This window comes from Bubalus kerabau, chromosome 3 (assembly GCF_029407905.1).
Source record: "Bubalus kerabau isolate K-KA32 ecotype Philippines breed swamp buffalo chromosome 3, PCC_UOA_SB_1v2, whole genome shotgun sequence".
Classification (NCBI taxonomy): domain Eukaryota; kingdom Metazoa; phylum Chordata; class Mammalia; order Artiodactyla; family Bovidae; genus Bubalus; species Bubalus kerabau.
Window position 1 is genome coordinate 78,682,113 of NC_073626.1, and position 15,610 is coordinate 78,697,722.

At 40.6% G+C, this 15,610-nt stretch overlaps 1 protein-coding gene across 1 annotated transcript in view; it reads left to right on the forward strand.

The window, feature by feature from the left end:
• Positions 1–15,610, forward strand: part of METTL8 (methyltransferase 8, tRNA N3-cytidine) — a 165,407-nt gene that overhangs the window by 106,361 nt on the left and 43,436 nt on the right. Inside the window, exon 10 of the mRNA XM_055572253.1 lies at positions 12,775–12,883. Within this exon, the coding sequence (XP_055428228.1) occupies positions 12,775–12,883 (109 nt within the window). The remainder of the gene's footprint in view (positions 1–12,774; positions 12,884–15,610) is intronic.

Genomic DNA, 15,610 nt, shown 5'->3' on the forward strand with positions numbered 1-15,610 from the left:
AGTAGAAAAATGCAAGGTCAGGGAAGATTGTGGCAAGAGTGACTTGTAATTGAAATTCAGAGAACTAGACTGCAAGCTTAAATGCCTCCTAGCCTGGCCCAGGAAGAACCAAAGGCTTCAGAGGCCATGAACTGTTTTTTTGTTTACCTGAATCATATCACAGAAATGGCCATTAAGACATTTTGTTCTTAATACGTTTTAGTAGAGCAAAGACTTGCTTTTATCTAATTCTTACTTTTGATTTCAGAGCCTTGTGTTTGTTTTCACAAAGTTTGAGTTTATTGATATCCATAAATCTGGAAAGATGGGGTGCAGCTTTAGGATAAACACACCCAGAAAGGTGCAGGCAGAAGGGGACGTTGGCCAAGCCAGCAGATTGTCCTCATTTACCAGTGTGACAGAGGAAAGTCTAGCTCCTGCTTTGCAGAAGGGAACATATTAGGTATCATTATAATAGAGTCACCAAATAATTAAGATGTGCTGGCCTTCTGCAAGGAAATGAGGGCAAGTAAATACAGGCCAGAATAGCCTGTGATACAATACCACAATATGTAGTCACCCCCATCTGGTGAAGTTCAAGAGGCCCCCAGAGTATCCCTGTATTGCTTGCCCACATTTTAAACCAACTGAGAAAGACCAAGGTGCCAAAAGATGAAAATTAAAACATGAAGCTGATATTGGAGAGAATGGCTCAGGGTGCGTGGAAACAGTTGTCCCCCTAGTACTGAACCCCAGAATCAAAACCTGCAGCTGGACAGCCAGACCAGGAGAATGTACCCATGAGTGAATGGCCCCAACCTTTTACAGAGTACCTGGCTTCCAAGAGACAGTAAAAAAGGACTAGGTTAAACATGCCTAATTCACTTCCCAGATTCACTTTTCATCTAAGTCACTTCACCTCTCCCAGGAATGAGGAAGACAGGACTCAAGAGACCATTTGCTGTCCCTCCACATGGCAAGAAACAACAGGAGTGGAAATTACCCCAACGTCTTATAAGTACTGGGTAAAAACATACCCCACATCTGCTGAGACTAGAACAGTGTGGAGTGGACTCTACTTTGCCGTTTTGTCACTTGCTGAGTCATTTGCTCAGCATTTACCTGTAAGCCTGCGGCAGCTTTCCTGGTCTGTAAGCATCTGCCTTAGCGATGGGTAGAATCTGCACAGTATGCTCTGACACTTGTACATGGTTAGAATACTAGGAACTGCAAACAAAATGAATTTCCAAAGTTACAACCAGTGACTTATTCTGGGAACCCTACTACACTTAAATCTTTACTAGACGTCACTAAATAAATGGCCAGGAGGTCTCGCAACTCTGCCAAGCAGCACTTCTACACTGACTCACTGTACACCAGCACTTCTCAGACTATTCGAGGTGAAGAACCACTGGTGCTTTTTGTTTTATTTTATCAATTTCCACATGTCCCAGATCAATAGTTTCATAAAACACAATAATGGTAAATTAATAGGAAAAAAAAAATTACTCCAGTTCCTGGCATTGTTTCCCGGTTCCTGCCCTCTCCCCACAATCTCCTTGTTACTGCCCATTCAGTCAGTGTGTGGGGCTTCCCTGCTTAGTGGTGAAGAATCCACCTGCCAATGTAGGAAAGGCGGGTTCAATCTCTGGGTCAGGAAGATCCCCTGGAGAAGGAAGTAGCAGCCCACTCCAGTATTTTTGCCTGGGAAGTCCCATGGACAGAGGAGCCTGGCAGACTGCACTCCATAGGGTCTCAAAGAGTTGGACATGACTCAGTGACTCAACAACTGAGAACAACTACAGCCGATGTGTACCAGTTACATACCAGTTACATGTCAGGCATTCCCCTTGGTATGGGGAATGAAGGGGTGAACAGGAAAAGGTAAAGTTAGGAAAGCCCAAGATTTTCATTAGATACCATATACAAATTTACTCAGTCTCTCTGCCGACCCCATCAGGAAGTGGGAATGAAACACCAGCACCCGGACACAACCCTCCCCTCGCTTGACCTGCCCTGCTGTGAACCACAGGGAGGGGACTTCCCTGGAGGTCCAGCGGTTAAGACTCCATGCTTCCTCTGCAGGGGGCGCAGGTTCAGTCCCTAGTCAGGGAACTAAGATCCCACAAGCCGTGTGGCACGGCCAAAAAAATAAATAATAAGCCACAGGGGGACTAAAAACCTATGTCTGACTTTGCCTCCTGAACCCTGTTGTCTCTCTTTACCTCAGAGTGTGCTGTGCCAGGACCTAGGCTCCTACCCCTAGAAATGTTTGGTCCAGTGCTCAGTGATTTTTGCTGCTATCCTTCTCATCAAGTTGTCTGTGTGAAGTAAACAAAACCACCCCTCACCACCCTGCTGTCACCAGGGTTCTTTTTTTTTTTTTTTTTTTAATTTATTTATTCTTTATTGAAGGATAATTGCTTTACAGAATTTTGCTGTTTTCTGTCAAACCTCAACATGAATCAGCCTTAGCTATACATATATCTCCTCCCTTTTGAACCTCCCTCCCATCTCCCTCCCCATCCCACCCCTCTAGGTTGATACAGAGCCCCTGTTTGAGTTTCCTGAGCCATACAGCAGATTCCTATTGACTATCTATTTTACATATGGTTTTTATTGGTTCACTTTTTAAATTTTTGACTTTTTTGTGAATATGTGAATCGGTGCAAAGTAGTTTCTATGCTGATGTAAAATGGAAAGAGAGATGATTCAGTTCTTTTGTTGAAATCAAAACCTGTGATATTTTCCCCCCACTCAGTAGTATTTAAATGCTGGGTTGATGCCAAACTCAAAGAACATGGAGAACTTGGGGGAAGGCCAGTGACAGATAAAATATTATTAATAGTTTTTTAATAGGAGCCATGATTAGAGAGGCTGAAGAAAATGTGTTTATTAACCCTGGAAGAATATCACATTAGAAGATGAGAATGCTAGCTCCCAGGTAGAAACAGAAAGAGAGTTCTCAGAGAAGAAACATGGGACCTGCTTAGATATAAATCCTAGCTGTGCTCCTGCTGGTTGTGTAACCTTAAACAAGATACTTAACAACTCTGAGCCTCAGTAATTGGAGATCATATTGCATACCCGAAGACTGTGGCAAGGACTAAATATAATGCACATCAAGTCAAAGGCATGATGCCTGGAGATAATTGGTCCTTCAGTTCAGTTCAGTCGCTCAGTCATGTCTGACTCTGCGACCCCATGAATCGTAGCACGCCAGGCCTCCCTGTCCATCACCAACTCCCGGAGTTCACTCAAACTCATGTCCATTGAATCAGTGATGCCATCCAGCCGTCTCATCCTCTGTCGTCCCCTTCTCCTCCTGCCCCCAATCCCTCCCAGCATCAGGGTCTTTTCAAATGAGTCAGCTCTTCGTATGAGGTGGCCAAAGTATTGGAGTTTCAGCTTCAACATCAGTCCTTCCAATGAACACCCAGGACTGATCTCCTTTAGGATGGACTGGTTGGATCTCCTTGCAGTCCAAGGGACTCTCAAGAGTCTTCTCTAACACCACAGTTCAAAAGCATCAATTCCTTGGCGCTCAGCTTTCTTCACAGTCCAACTCTCACATCCATATGTGACCACTGGAAAAACCATAGCCTTGACTAGACGGATCTTTGTTGGCACAGTAATATCTCTGCTTTTGAATATGCTATCTAGATTGGTCATAACTTTCCTTCCAAGGAGTAAGTGTCTTTTAATTTCATGTCTGAAGTCAGCATCTGCAGTGATTTTGGAGCCCAAAAATATAAAGTCTGACACTGTTTCCCCATCTATTTCCCATGAAGTGATGGAACCAGATGCCATGATCTTCGTTTTCTGAATGTTGAGCTTTAAGCCAACTTTTTCACTCTCCTCTTTCACTTTCATCAAGAGGCTTTTTAGTTCCTCTTCACTTTCTGCCATAAGGATGGTGTCATCTGCATATCTGAGGTTATTGATATTTCTCCCGGCAATCTTGATTCCAGCTTGTGCTTCTTCCAGCCCAGTGTTTCTCATGATGTACTCTGCAAGTTAAATAAGCAGGGTGACAATATACAGCCTTGACATACTCCTTTTCCTATTTGGAACCAGTCTGTTGTTCCATGTCCAATTCTAACTGTTGCTTCCTGACCTGCATATAGGTTTATCAAGAGGCAGGTCAGGTTGGTCCTTAATAAGTGGTAAATAATAGATTTTTTAAAAACAAAGGATGGTGATCAAATCTTTATCTTTTTGAAAGGAGGAGAAATGTACTCTTCCTGTAATATAAGTATTGTAAATTAGGCATAAGAAACTTTTCCTAACTATAAAGAGTTGAGTTTTCTTACTTCAAATTATTGCTGTCTCCTTGGCTTACATTCAGTTCATTTCAAGCTGGACACAGCATACTGGAATGAATAAGACTTGGCCCTTGCTCTTTAGATGCCCACAAATTAGGATGGATGCCCATCTGTTTGAGATGTGGTATCTCCTACTTAAAGTCTCTTGGCTTTAGCTGGCCACTACCATTTGACCACCATAGTCTACCCAACCCAAACAATATCATTTAGCATCCTAATTTTTCAGATGCTTTTCAAAGCCCTCCATGAATAAATCTAGTCATGTGCTACCCAGCAAAAACCAAACAGCATGTAAAACAAGTCCTCAAGATGTAGCCCCTGTGTCACATACCCTCTGGTGTCCAAGTCCTTTAAAACAAACATTTTTTTAAAATATTTATTTATTTATTTGACTGAGTCAGGTCTTCCATTGCAGCTCGTGGGATTTTCAATCTTTGTTGCAGCATACAGGATCTTTTAACTGCAGCATGTGGGATCTAGTTCCCTGACCATGGATTGAACCCAGGCCCCCTGCATTGGGAGAGTGGAGTCTTAGCAACTGGATCTCTAGAGAAGTTCCAAGCCGCTTTTAATAATGCTACCTATGAAAGCCTTCCTCAGCGATCAGTGCAAAGAAATAGAGGAAAACAACAGAATGGGAAAGACTAGAGGTCTCTTCAAGAAAATTAGAGATACCAAGGGAACATTTCATGCAAAGATGGGCTCGATAAAGGACAGAAATGTTATGGACCTAACAGAAGCAGAAGATATCAAGAAGAGGTGGCAAGAATACACAGAAGAACTGTACAAAAAAGATCTTCACATCCCAGATAATCACGATGGTGTGATCACTGACCTAGAGCCAGACATCCTAGAATATGAAGTCAAGTGAGCCTTAGAAAGCATCACTACGAACAAAGCTAGTGGAGGTGATGGAATTCCAGTTGAGCTATTTCAAATCCTGAAAGATGATGCTGTGAAAGTGCTGCACTCAATATGCCAGCAAATTTGGAAAACTCAGCAGTGGCCACAGGACTGGAAAAGGTCAGTTTTCATTCCGATCCCAAAGAAAGGCAATGCCAAAGAATGCTCAAACTACCGCACAATTGCACTCATCTCACATGCTAGTAAAGTCATGGTCAAAATTCTCCAAGCCAGGCTTCAGCAATATGTGAACCGTGAACTTCCTGATGTTCAAGCTGGTTTTAGAAAAGGCAGAGGAGCCAGAGATCAAATTGCCAACATCCGCTGGATCATGGAAAAAGCAAGAGAGTTCCAGAAAAACATCTATTTCTGCTTTATTGACTATGCCAAAGCCTTTGTGTGGATCACAATAAACTGTGGAAAATTCTGAAAGAGATGGGAATACCAGACCACCTGACCTGCCTCTTGAGAAATCTGTATGCAGGTCAGGAAGCAACAGTTAGAACTGGACATGGAACAACAGACTGGTTCCAAATAGGAAAAGGAGTATGTCAAGCCTGTATATTGTCACCATGCTTATTTAACTTATATGCAGAGTACATTGTGAGAAATGCTGGACTGGAAGAAACACAAGCTGGAATCAAGATTTCTGGGAAAAATATCAATAACCTCAGATATGCAGATGACACCACCCTTATGGCAGAAGGTGAAGAGGAACTAAAAAGCCTCTTGATGAAGGTGAATGAGGAGAGTGAAAAAGTTGGCTTAAGTGTTACACAACACATTAAAAAGATCATACACCATGACCAAGTGGGCTTTATCCCAGGGATGCAAGGATTCTTCAATATCCGCAAATCAATCAATGTAATACACCACATTAACAAATTGAAAAATAAAAACCATATGATTATCTCAATAGATGCAGAGAAAGCCTTTGACAAAATTCAACATCCATTTATGATAAAAACTCTCCAGAAAGCAGAAATAGAAGGAACATACCTCAACATAATAAAAGCTATATATGACAAACACAGCAAACATTATCCTCAATGGTGGAAAATTGAAAGCATTTCCTCTAAAGTCAGGAACAAGACAAGGGTGCCCACTTTCACCATTACTATTCAACATAGTTTTGGAAGTTTTGGCCACAGCAATCAGAGCAGAAAAAGAAATAAAAGGAATCCAAATTGGAAAAGAAGAAGTAAAACTCTCACTATTTGCAGATGACATGATCTTCTACATAGAAAACCCTAAAGACTCCACCAGAAAATTACTAGAACTAATCAATGATTATAGTAAAGTTGCAGGATATAAAATCAACACACAGAAATCCCTTGCATTCCTATACACTAATAATGAGAAAACAGAAAGAGAAATTAAGGAAACAGTTCCATTCACCATTGCAATGGAAAGAATAAAATCCTTAAGAATATATCTACCTAAAGAAACTAAAGACCTATATATAGAAAACTATAAAACACTGGTGAAAGAAATCAAAGAAGACACTAATAGATGGAGAAATATACCATGTTCATGGATTGGAAGAATCAATATAGTGAAAATGAGTATACTACCCAAAGCAATTTATAGATTCAATGCAATCCCCATCAAGCTACCAACGGTATTCTTCACAGAGCTAGAACAAATAATTTCACAATTTGTATGGAAATACAAAAAACCTTGAATAGCCAAAGCTATCTTGAGAAAGAAGAAGGGAACTGGAGGAATCAACCTACCTGACTTCAGGCTCTATTACAAAGCCACAGTTATCAAGACAGTATGGTACTGGCACAAAGACAGAAATATAGATCAATGGAACAAAATAGAAAGCCCAGAGATAAACCCACACACCTATGGACACCTTATTTTTGACAAAGGAGGCAAGAATATACAATGGATTAAAGACAATCTCTTTAACAAGTGGTGCTGGGTAAACTGGTCAACCACTTGTAAAAGAATGAAACTAGAACACTTTCTAACACCATACACAAAAATAAACTCAAAATGGATTAAAGATCTAAACGTAAGACCAGAAACTATAAAACTCCTAGAGGAGAACATAGGCAAAACACTCTCTGACATACATCACAGCAGGATCCTCTATGACGCACCTCCCAGAATATTGGGAATAAAAGCAAAAATAAACAAATGGGACCTAATTAAACTTAAAAGCTTCTGCACAACAAAGGAAACTATTAGCAAGGTGAAAAGGCAGCCTTCAGAATGGGAGAAAATAATAGCAAATGAAGCAACTGACAAACAACTAATCTCAAAAATATACAAGCAACTCCTACAGCTCAACTCCAGAAAAATAAATGACCCAATCAAAAAATGGGCCAAAGAACTAAATAGACATTTCTCCAAAGAAGACATACAGATGGCTAACAAACACATGAAAAGATGTTCAACATCACTCATTATCAGAGAAATGCAAATCAAAACCACTATGAGGTACCATTTCACACCAGTCAGAATGGCTGCAATCCAAAAGTCTATAAGTAATAAATGCTGGAGAGGGTGTGGAGAAAAGGGAACCCTCTTACACTGTTGGTGGGAATGCAAACTAGTACAGCCACTATGGAGAACAGTGTGGAGATTCCTTAAAAAACTGGAAATAGACCTGCCTTATGATCCAGCAATCCCACTGCTGGGCATACACACTGAGGAAACCAGAATGGAAAGAGACACGTGTACCCCAATGTTCATCGCAGCACTGTTTATAATAGCCAGGACATGGAAGCAACCTAAATGTCCATCATCAGATGAATGGATAAGAAAGCAGTGGTACATATACACAATGGAGTATTACTCAGCCATTAAAAAGAACACATTTGAATCAGTTCTAATGAGGTGGATGAAACTGGAACCTATTATACAGAGTGAAGTAAGCCAGAAAGAAAAACACCAATACAGTATACTAACACATATATATGGAATTTAGAAAGATGGTAACAATAACCCTGTGTACGAGACAGCAAAAGAGACGCTGATGTATAGATCAGTCTTATGGACTCTGTGGGAGAGGGAGAGGGTGGGGAGATTTGGGAGAATGGCATTGAAACATGTATAATATCATGTATGAAATGAGTCGCCAGTCCAAGTTTGATGCACGATACTGGATGCTTGGGGCTGGTGCACTGGGAAGACTCAGAGGGAGGGTATGGGGAAGGAGGAGGGAGGAGGGTTCAGGATGGGGAGCACGGGTATACCTGTGGCGGATTCATTTCGATGTTTGGCAAAACTAATACAATATTGTAAAGTTTAAAAAAAAAAAAAAAGTTGGCTTAAAGCTCAACATTCAGAAAACGAAGATCGTGGCATCCAGTCCCATCACTTCATGGGAAATAGATGGGGAAACAGTGGAAACAGTGTCAGACTTTATTTTTTGGGGCTCCAAAATCACTGCAGATGGTGACTGCAGCCATGAAATTAAAAGACGCTTACTCCTTGGAAGGAAAGTTATGACCAACCTAGATAGCATATTCAAAAGCAGAGACATTACTTTGCCAACAAAGGTCAGTCTAGTCAAGGCTATGGTTTTTCCTGTGGTCATGTATGGATGTGAGAATTGGACTGTGAAGAAGGCTGAGCGCCGAAGAATTGATGCTTTTGAACTGTGGTGTTAGAGAAGACTCTTGAGAGTCCCTTGGACTGCAGGGAGATCCAAGCAGTCCATTCTGAAAGAGATCAGCCCTGGGATTTCTTTGGAAGGAATGATGCTAAAGCTGAAACTCCAGTACTTTGGCCACCTCATGTGAAGAGTTGACTCATTGGAAAATACTCTGGTGCTGGGAGGGATTGGGGGCAGGAGGAGAAGGGGACGACAGGGGATGAGATGGCTGGATGGCATCACTGACTCGATGGACGTGAGTCTGAGTGAACTCTGGGAGATGGTGATGGACAGGGAGGCCCGGCATGCTGCGATTCATGGGGTCGCGAAGAGTCTGACACGACTGAGTGACTGAACTGAACTGAACTGATACTTCTACACAGATCTCCTCATGCCACAGCATTTAGGGCTTCCAGTTAAATACCTCTCAGTACCATTCCTTCATTACCTCAGTCCATCCAACCTGTCACTATTGGATGAGGTCTAGGCTGCCTTCAAGAGAACTGTATTCCTCTGTTAGTGCTACAAAACCCCACCCTATAAAAAATGATTCATCTGAGCTGGTCATCCAACCAAAGAACCTGATTTGGCTCATCTCTTGCTATAATCATCACCTTATCACATAAATTTAAAAAAACTAGCCTGTGTGGAGGCCAGAAATAAACCCTTGCATACATGGTTGTGATTTTTCCAAAGGGTGCCATGACCATTCAGTGGGGAAAGGACAGTCTTTCCAATAAATTATGTTGGAAAACTGGATTTCCACACTCAGAAGAATTAAGTTAGACCCTAACTTTAGATCACATAGAAAAATTAATTCAAGATGAATTTTTTTAAAAACCCAAATGTAAAACCTAAAACTATAAAACTCTTAGAAGAAAACATATAGGAAAAGCTTTAAGACGTTGGATGTAGTAATAATTTCTTGGAATATGACACCAAAAGCATAGGCAACAATAATAGAAAAATGCTCAGCTGAACACATCAAAATTTAAGACTTTTGTACATCAAAAGACACAACAGAGTGAAAAGGCAACCCACAGAACAGGAGAAAGTATCTGCAAACCTTATATTTGACAAGGGGTTAATATCCAGAATATAGAAAGAACTCCTACAACTCAACAACAACAAATCAATTTAAAAAATGAACAAAGGAATTAAATAGACGTTTCTCCAAAGAAGCTATGAAAAATGGCCAGTTAGCATATGAAAAGATGTTCAGCATCACTAATCAAAACCACAATGGCACAGTACCTGACACCCATTAGGATGGCACTATTAAAAACAGAAGATGACAAGTGTTGGCAAGAATGTGGAGAAATTGGAACACTTGTGCCTTGTTAGTAGGAATGAAAAACAGTGCAGCCACCTATGGAAAACAGTATGGTGGTTTCTCAAAAAGTTAAAGGTAAAATTACCATGTAAGCCAGCAGCACCACTTCTGGATATATATCCAAAGGAATTAGAAGTGGGGACCCAAAGTGGTACATATTCATAGAAGCATTATTGATAATAACCGAAAGGAGGAAGCAACCCAAGCATTTATCAGCAATGAGTGGGTAAACAAAACATGGTATATACATACAAAGGGATGTTATTGAATCTTCAAAAGGAACAAAATTCTGACACATGCTACAACATAGATAAACCTTGAGGACATTATGCTAGCTGAAATAAGCCAGTCACGAAAGAACAAGGTATGATTCCACTTACAGATACATGTAATTCATAGAGACAGAAAAGCTTCATGACTGGATACAGCAATGATTTCTTAGAATATGATACCATATTCAAATTTACAGAGACAGTAGGTAGGCTAGAGTTGCCAAGGTTTTAGTTTTGCAAGATGCAAAGTGTTGTGTAGATGGATGGTGGTGATGGTAATACAGTGTGAATGTACGTAATGCTACTGAGCTGTACACTAAAAATGGTTGATGGTAAATTTTATGTGTATTTTTAGCACAGTTAAAAACAAAAACCAGCCTTTGTGTCCAGCCTGGTCTTCCCAAATTATGAATTTGCGGTCTTCTGTCGCTAGCTCTGTTCTTCCCACCCACTTTCCATACAGATTACCCTACCACTGTTGTTCACTATTCCCAGCCCACTTGGACTCAGCCTGGCACTTTGCACACAGTCTCATCATCCGCCCCATAGAGAGAAGAGTTAAGTATAAGAGATCCTGGGCTCCCACCACCATAGTACCTTCTCATAATGCCCACCACTAAGAATACTCTAGAATCATCAAACCCACCAAGCAGACCTGGGAAAATCTCAGACCTTCCACCAACCCTTGTGGCTGGAAGTGATGGGTAAACAGAGAGTGTTTAGAGCAAAGGTGTTACGTTGACTTTCCCCACACAGTGTGCTGGCACAACAGGAAGAAGCCACCCTGGCATTTAGGGTCTTAATGAGAATTCTAGGCACTGCCTCTACTCACGCTCTCCATCGCCTGCCTTCAGACAAAAATGTTTATTTCCCTTTTCCTGATCTTACATCTCTCTTCAGAGTTCATGTTCATCTTCTTACCTGTTACCTTAGCTTCCTTGCTATTTCGGTCCAAAGATCCCTTTCAACTGTGCTCCCTAAGGCTTGGTCCTAATGAGTGTCTGGCACACCTGGGAGGTAGGAAGCAATATAGAATGTACATGCTGTCAAATTCAGTATCTTTTTGACTTTAAAGAATATTTAGGTGACCAAGTTAAAAGTTTTGGTCATATAAAATGAAGCCATATACACTTTCTGTTTTGCCCTTTTTTATTAAAAATGTATATTATTTTGTTACTATCTCTGCCCACCAGAGGAGTCTGTTGGAAATACAGAATCTGTCCCCACCCCAGATGCTTTGAATCAGGATCTATATTTTAATAAGATCTCCAGGTAATTCATATGGATATTAGAATAAAAACTGTTCTAGAAAGCCTCTAGCTGCTCCTATTGGAGCAATGGATCTCCACATTGGCTGTGCCTTAGAAACACCTGGGAAGCTCTTAAAACATATTGATCGTTGGGTCCTACAACGTTATTCTGATTTTATCTATACATGGGGACCATGAGCGTTGGTGTTTTATTTTTGATTCTCAGAGACTTTGATGCCTAGCCAGTGTGGAGAACCATTGAGAGTATGACTTAAAATGTCACAGAGAATTCCATGACTTTTGAACTGATTTGGAGCTGCAAAACAGTAGATTCAGACTGTAAAGTGTAAATAGGTTTTGAATCTAAATATATGAATATTAACTTGAAACTAGAGATTGTATGTATAAACGACTTTTAAAGTCTTCCTCTCTTATTCCTGAGCTTCCCAAGTGGCACTAGTGGTAAAGAATCCACTTGCCAATGCAGGAGACACAAGAGACATGGGCTCGATTCCTGGGTCGGGAAGATCCCCTGGAGTAGGAAATGGCAACTCACTCCAGTATTCTTGCCTGGAAAATTCCATGACAGAGGAGACTGGCGGGCCACAGGCCACTGGGCTGCAGAGAGTTGAGCATGACTGAACAATTAAGCACACACACACTCTTATTCCTTATTTGTGTCTCATTGTCTTCTCATTAGAGTGTCTCAAGGGCTTTCTTCCATTAAATGGCATCCAGGGCTTTCCACCAAGCCCATGCTCCTGTCCCAGGGACCAAAGCTGGTGCTGCTGTCAAGGGCTCAGGTACAAAGTACTGGTGGGAGCAGCCAGCACTAGCAGTTTGGCTGCTGGTACTATTTATTTGAATACTCCAGAAACTCACTGTACTAATGCACACTGCTCAGGCATGCTAGAATCCCAGCAGTGAAGACCTTGTGGCCTCAAATGTCCTCATATACACTTCTTGCAAATCAGCTGTGGGGGCTCAACATAACCATTCAACACAAACACACAAACAACTTTAGTATCACCACACCAACCTACAGCTTCCAAAATTTCTTTAGCCTCTTCCCATGTATTTTGATTTTTATTTGTCCTTTCAGAGACCCCAGTCCAAATTGATAATCATCTAAATGGGTTTAAGAGCAGAGAACTTCACCTGCCAAGTGGGTCTACTTTTCTTGAAGATATGCTTTTCTTTTGGGGTCATGGGTAAGTAATGGGGGCCTTTTTGCAAGGCCTGAGTAAATATATATTCACTTACACTCTTCATTCCTATCCCAGGAATTAGTTTTAAGATATTTAAATAGATTTTTTAAAATCAGTGTTAGAAAACATAATGCTTTAAAGTGAAATTCAACTTAATTGATTTATCAAATCTTAATTGAATCCCTGCTGTTACCATCAGGGGAAAATGACTAGCAGCTTCTCCATTGTTATTGAAATACTCATCTTCTTGATAAATATTTTGACATGCTTTGAAATGCCAAAAATATGCATGATGTGTACCATACAGTCGAGAATTAGAGCTCTTGCTTTGGCATAAGGCTTATTTCAGGTGGGGAAAGAGGGCAGTTGATAATGCAGATAAGAAAGTAGAATTAGTAAAATAGTCATTTTTTATGGATATGATATATTTCAAGATATGGTCCTAACAACTTAATTTCTCTGCAACAAATGTACCTTAAATGACAGTGAGTCATTCTGAGGTTGTAATTTCTAACTCCTAATTAAATATGAGCAATTGAGGAAGTCAATCTTTTTCTGCCTCAAAGTATTTATTTGTAAAATCAGGAAGTTGAACCAAGAGTCCAATAAGGTCCCTTTCAGCTCTACATGTCAGTGATTCTATAAATTCTCAGTTAAAGTATATATTATCAAAAGGCAAAGACAACATCTTCTATCTTTCCCAGCTCCTGGTTTTGCCATCATGTAGAAAATAACAGACAGTACTCTTGCCTGGAAAATCCCATGGACGGAGGAGCCTGGTAGGCTGCAGTCCATGGGGTCTCTAAGAGTCAGATACGACTGAGCAACTTCACTTTCACTTTTCACTTTCATGCATTGGAGAAGGAAATGGCAACCCACTCCAGTGTTCTTGCCTGGAGAATCCCAGGGATGGGGGAGCCTGATGGGCTGCCGTCTATGGGGTCGCACAGAGTCGGACACGACTGAAGCGACTTAGCAGCAGCAGCAGCAGAAAATAACAGAAATAAAAACAATTAAAAATCTGAAAAAAAATTTTTCTATCCCAACATTTGAAAGTATTTTCATTTTATGTTCCATTCTGGTCCTTGAATATATGGATACATAATTTTATATAATTGCAAATAGGTAAAATTTTATATTTGACTTACCTTAATCAACATTATCTAACATTATTATATTATCATTATCACTCACAATTATAGTTTAAGTGGCCACGTAATATTCCATTTCATTAATGTACCATAGTGTAAGTATTTCTATATTTGTAAATTTAGATTGCTTTTAATGTTTGATAAATGCTACAGAAAACTTTGTATTCATATGAGTCTTCTTTTGAATAATTTTCTAAGAATAAATTCTAGAGATGTGATTACTGAGTTCAAGAGAGTCTCTACAATTGCTTATAAGCAATGACAAGTGGCTTTCCTAAAACCTTAATGATTTACATTATTTCCACCATATCTGAGAGTGACAGTTTAACCAAATCTCACCAAAGGTGTGGTATGAAATGACACTTAATGTCAATGTACATTTCTTTGATTACAGGCAATCTTGAACATTTTCCCATTTATGATTGCATTTTAGCTTCTGTGAAGTGTCTCAGTTTACTTCAGTTCAGTCTCTCAGTCATGTCCGACTCTTTGTGACCCCATAAACCACATCACACCAGGCCTCCCTGTCCATCACCAACTCCCGGAGTCCACCCAAACCCACGTTCATTGAGTCGGTGATGCCATCCAGCCGTCTCATCCTCTGTCGTCCCCTTCTCCTCCTGCCCTCAATCTTTCCCAGCATCAGGGTCTTTTCCAATGAGTCAGCTTTTCGCATCAGGTGGCCTAAGGATTGGAGTTTCAGCTTCAACATCAGTCCTTCCAATGAACACCCAGGACTGATCTCCTTTAGGATGGACTGGCTGGATTTCCTTGCAGTCCAAGGGACTCTCAAGAGTCTTCTCCAACACCACAGTTCAAAAGCATCAATTCTTCAGCACTCAGCCTTCTTCACAGTCCAACTCTCACATCCATACATGACCACTGGAAAAACCATAGCCTTGACTAGACAGACCTTTGTTGGCAAAGTAATGTCTCTGCTTTTTAATATGCTGTCTAGGTTGGTCATAACTTTCCTTCCAAGGAGTAAGCATCTTTTAATTTCATGGCTGCAATCACCATCTGCAGTGATTTTGGAGCCCCAAAAAATAAAGTCAGCCACTGTTTCCACTGTTTCCCCATCTATTTCCCATGAACTGATGGGACCAGATGCCATGATCTTAGTTTTCTGAATGTTGAGTTTTAAGCCAACTTTTTCACTCTCCTCTTTCAATTTTATCAAGAGGCTCTTTAGTTCTTCACTTTCTGCCATAAGGGTGGTGCCATCTGCATATCTGAGGCTATTGATATTTCCCCTGGCAATCTTGATTCCAGCTTGTGCTTCTTCCAGCCCAGCATTTCTCACGATGTACTCTGCATAGAAGTTAAATAAGCAGGGTGACAATATACAGCCTTGACGTACTCCTTTTCCTATTTGGAACCAGTCTGTTGTTCCATGTCCAGTTCTAACTGTTGCTTCCTGACCTGCATACAGGTTCCTCAAGAGGCAGGTCAGGTGGTCTGGTATTCCCATCTCTTTCAGAATTTTCCACAGTTGATTGTGACCACACAGTCAAAGGCTTTGGCATAGTCAATAAAGCAGAAATAGATGTTTTTCTGGAACTCTTGCTTTTTTGATGAT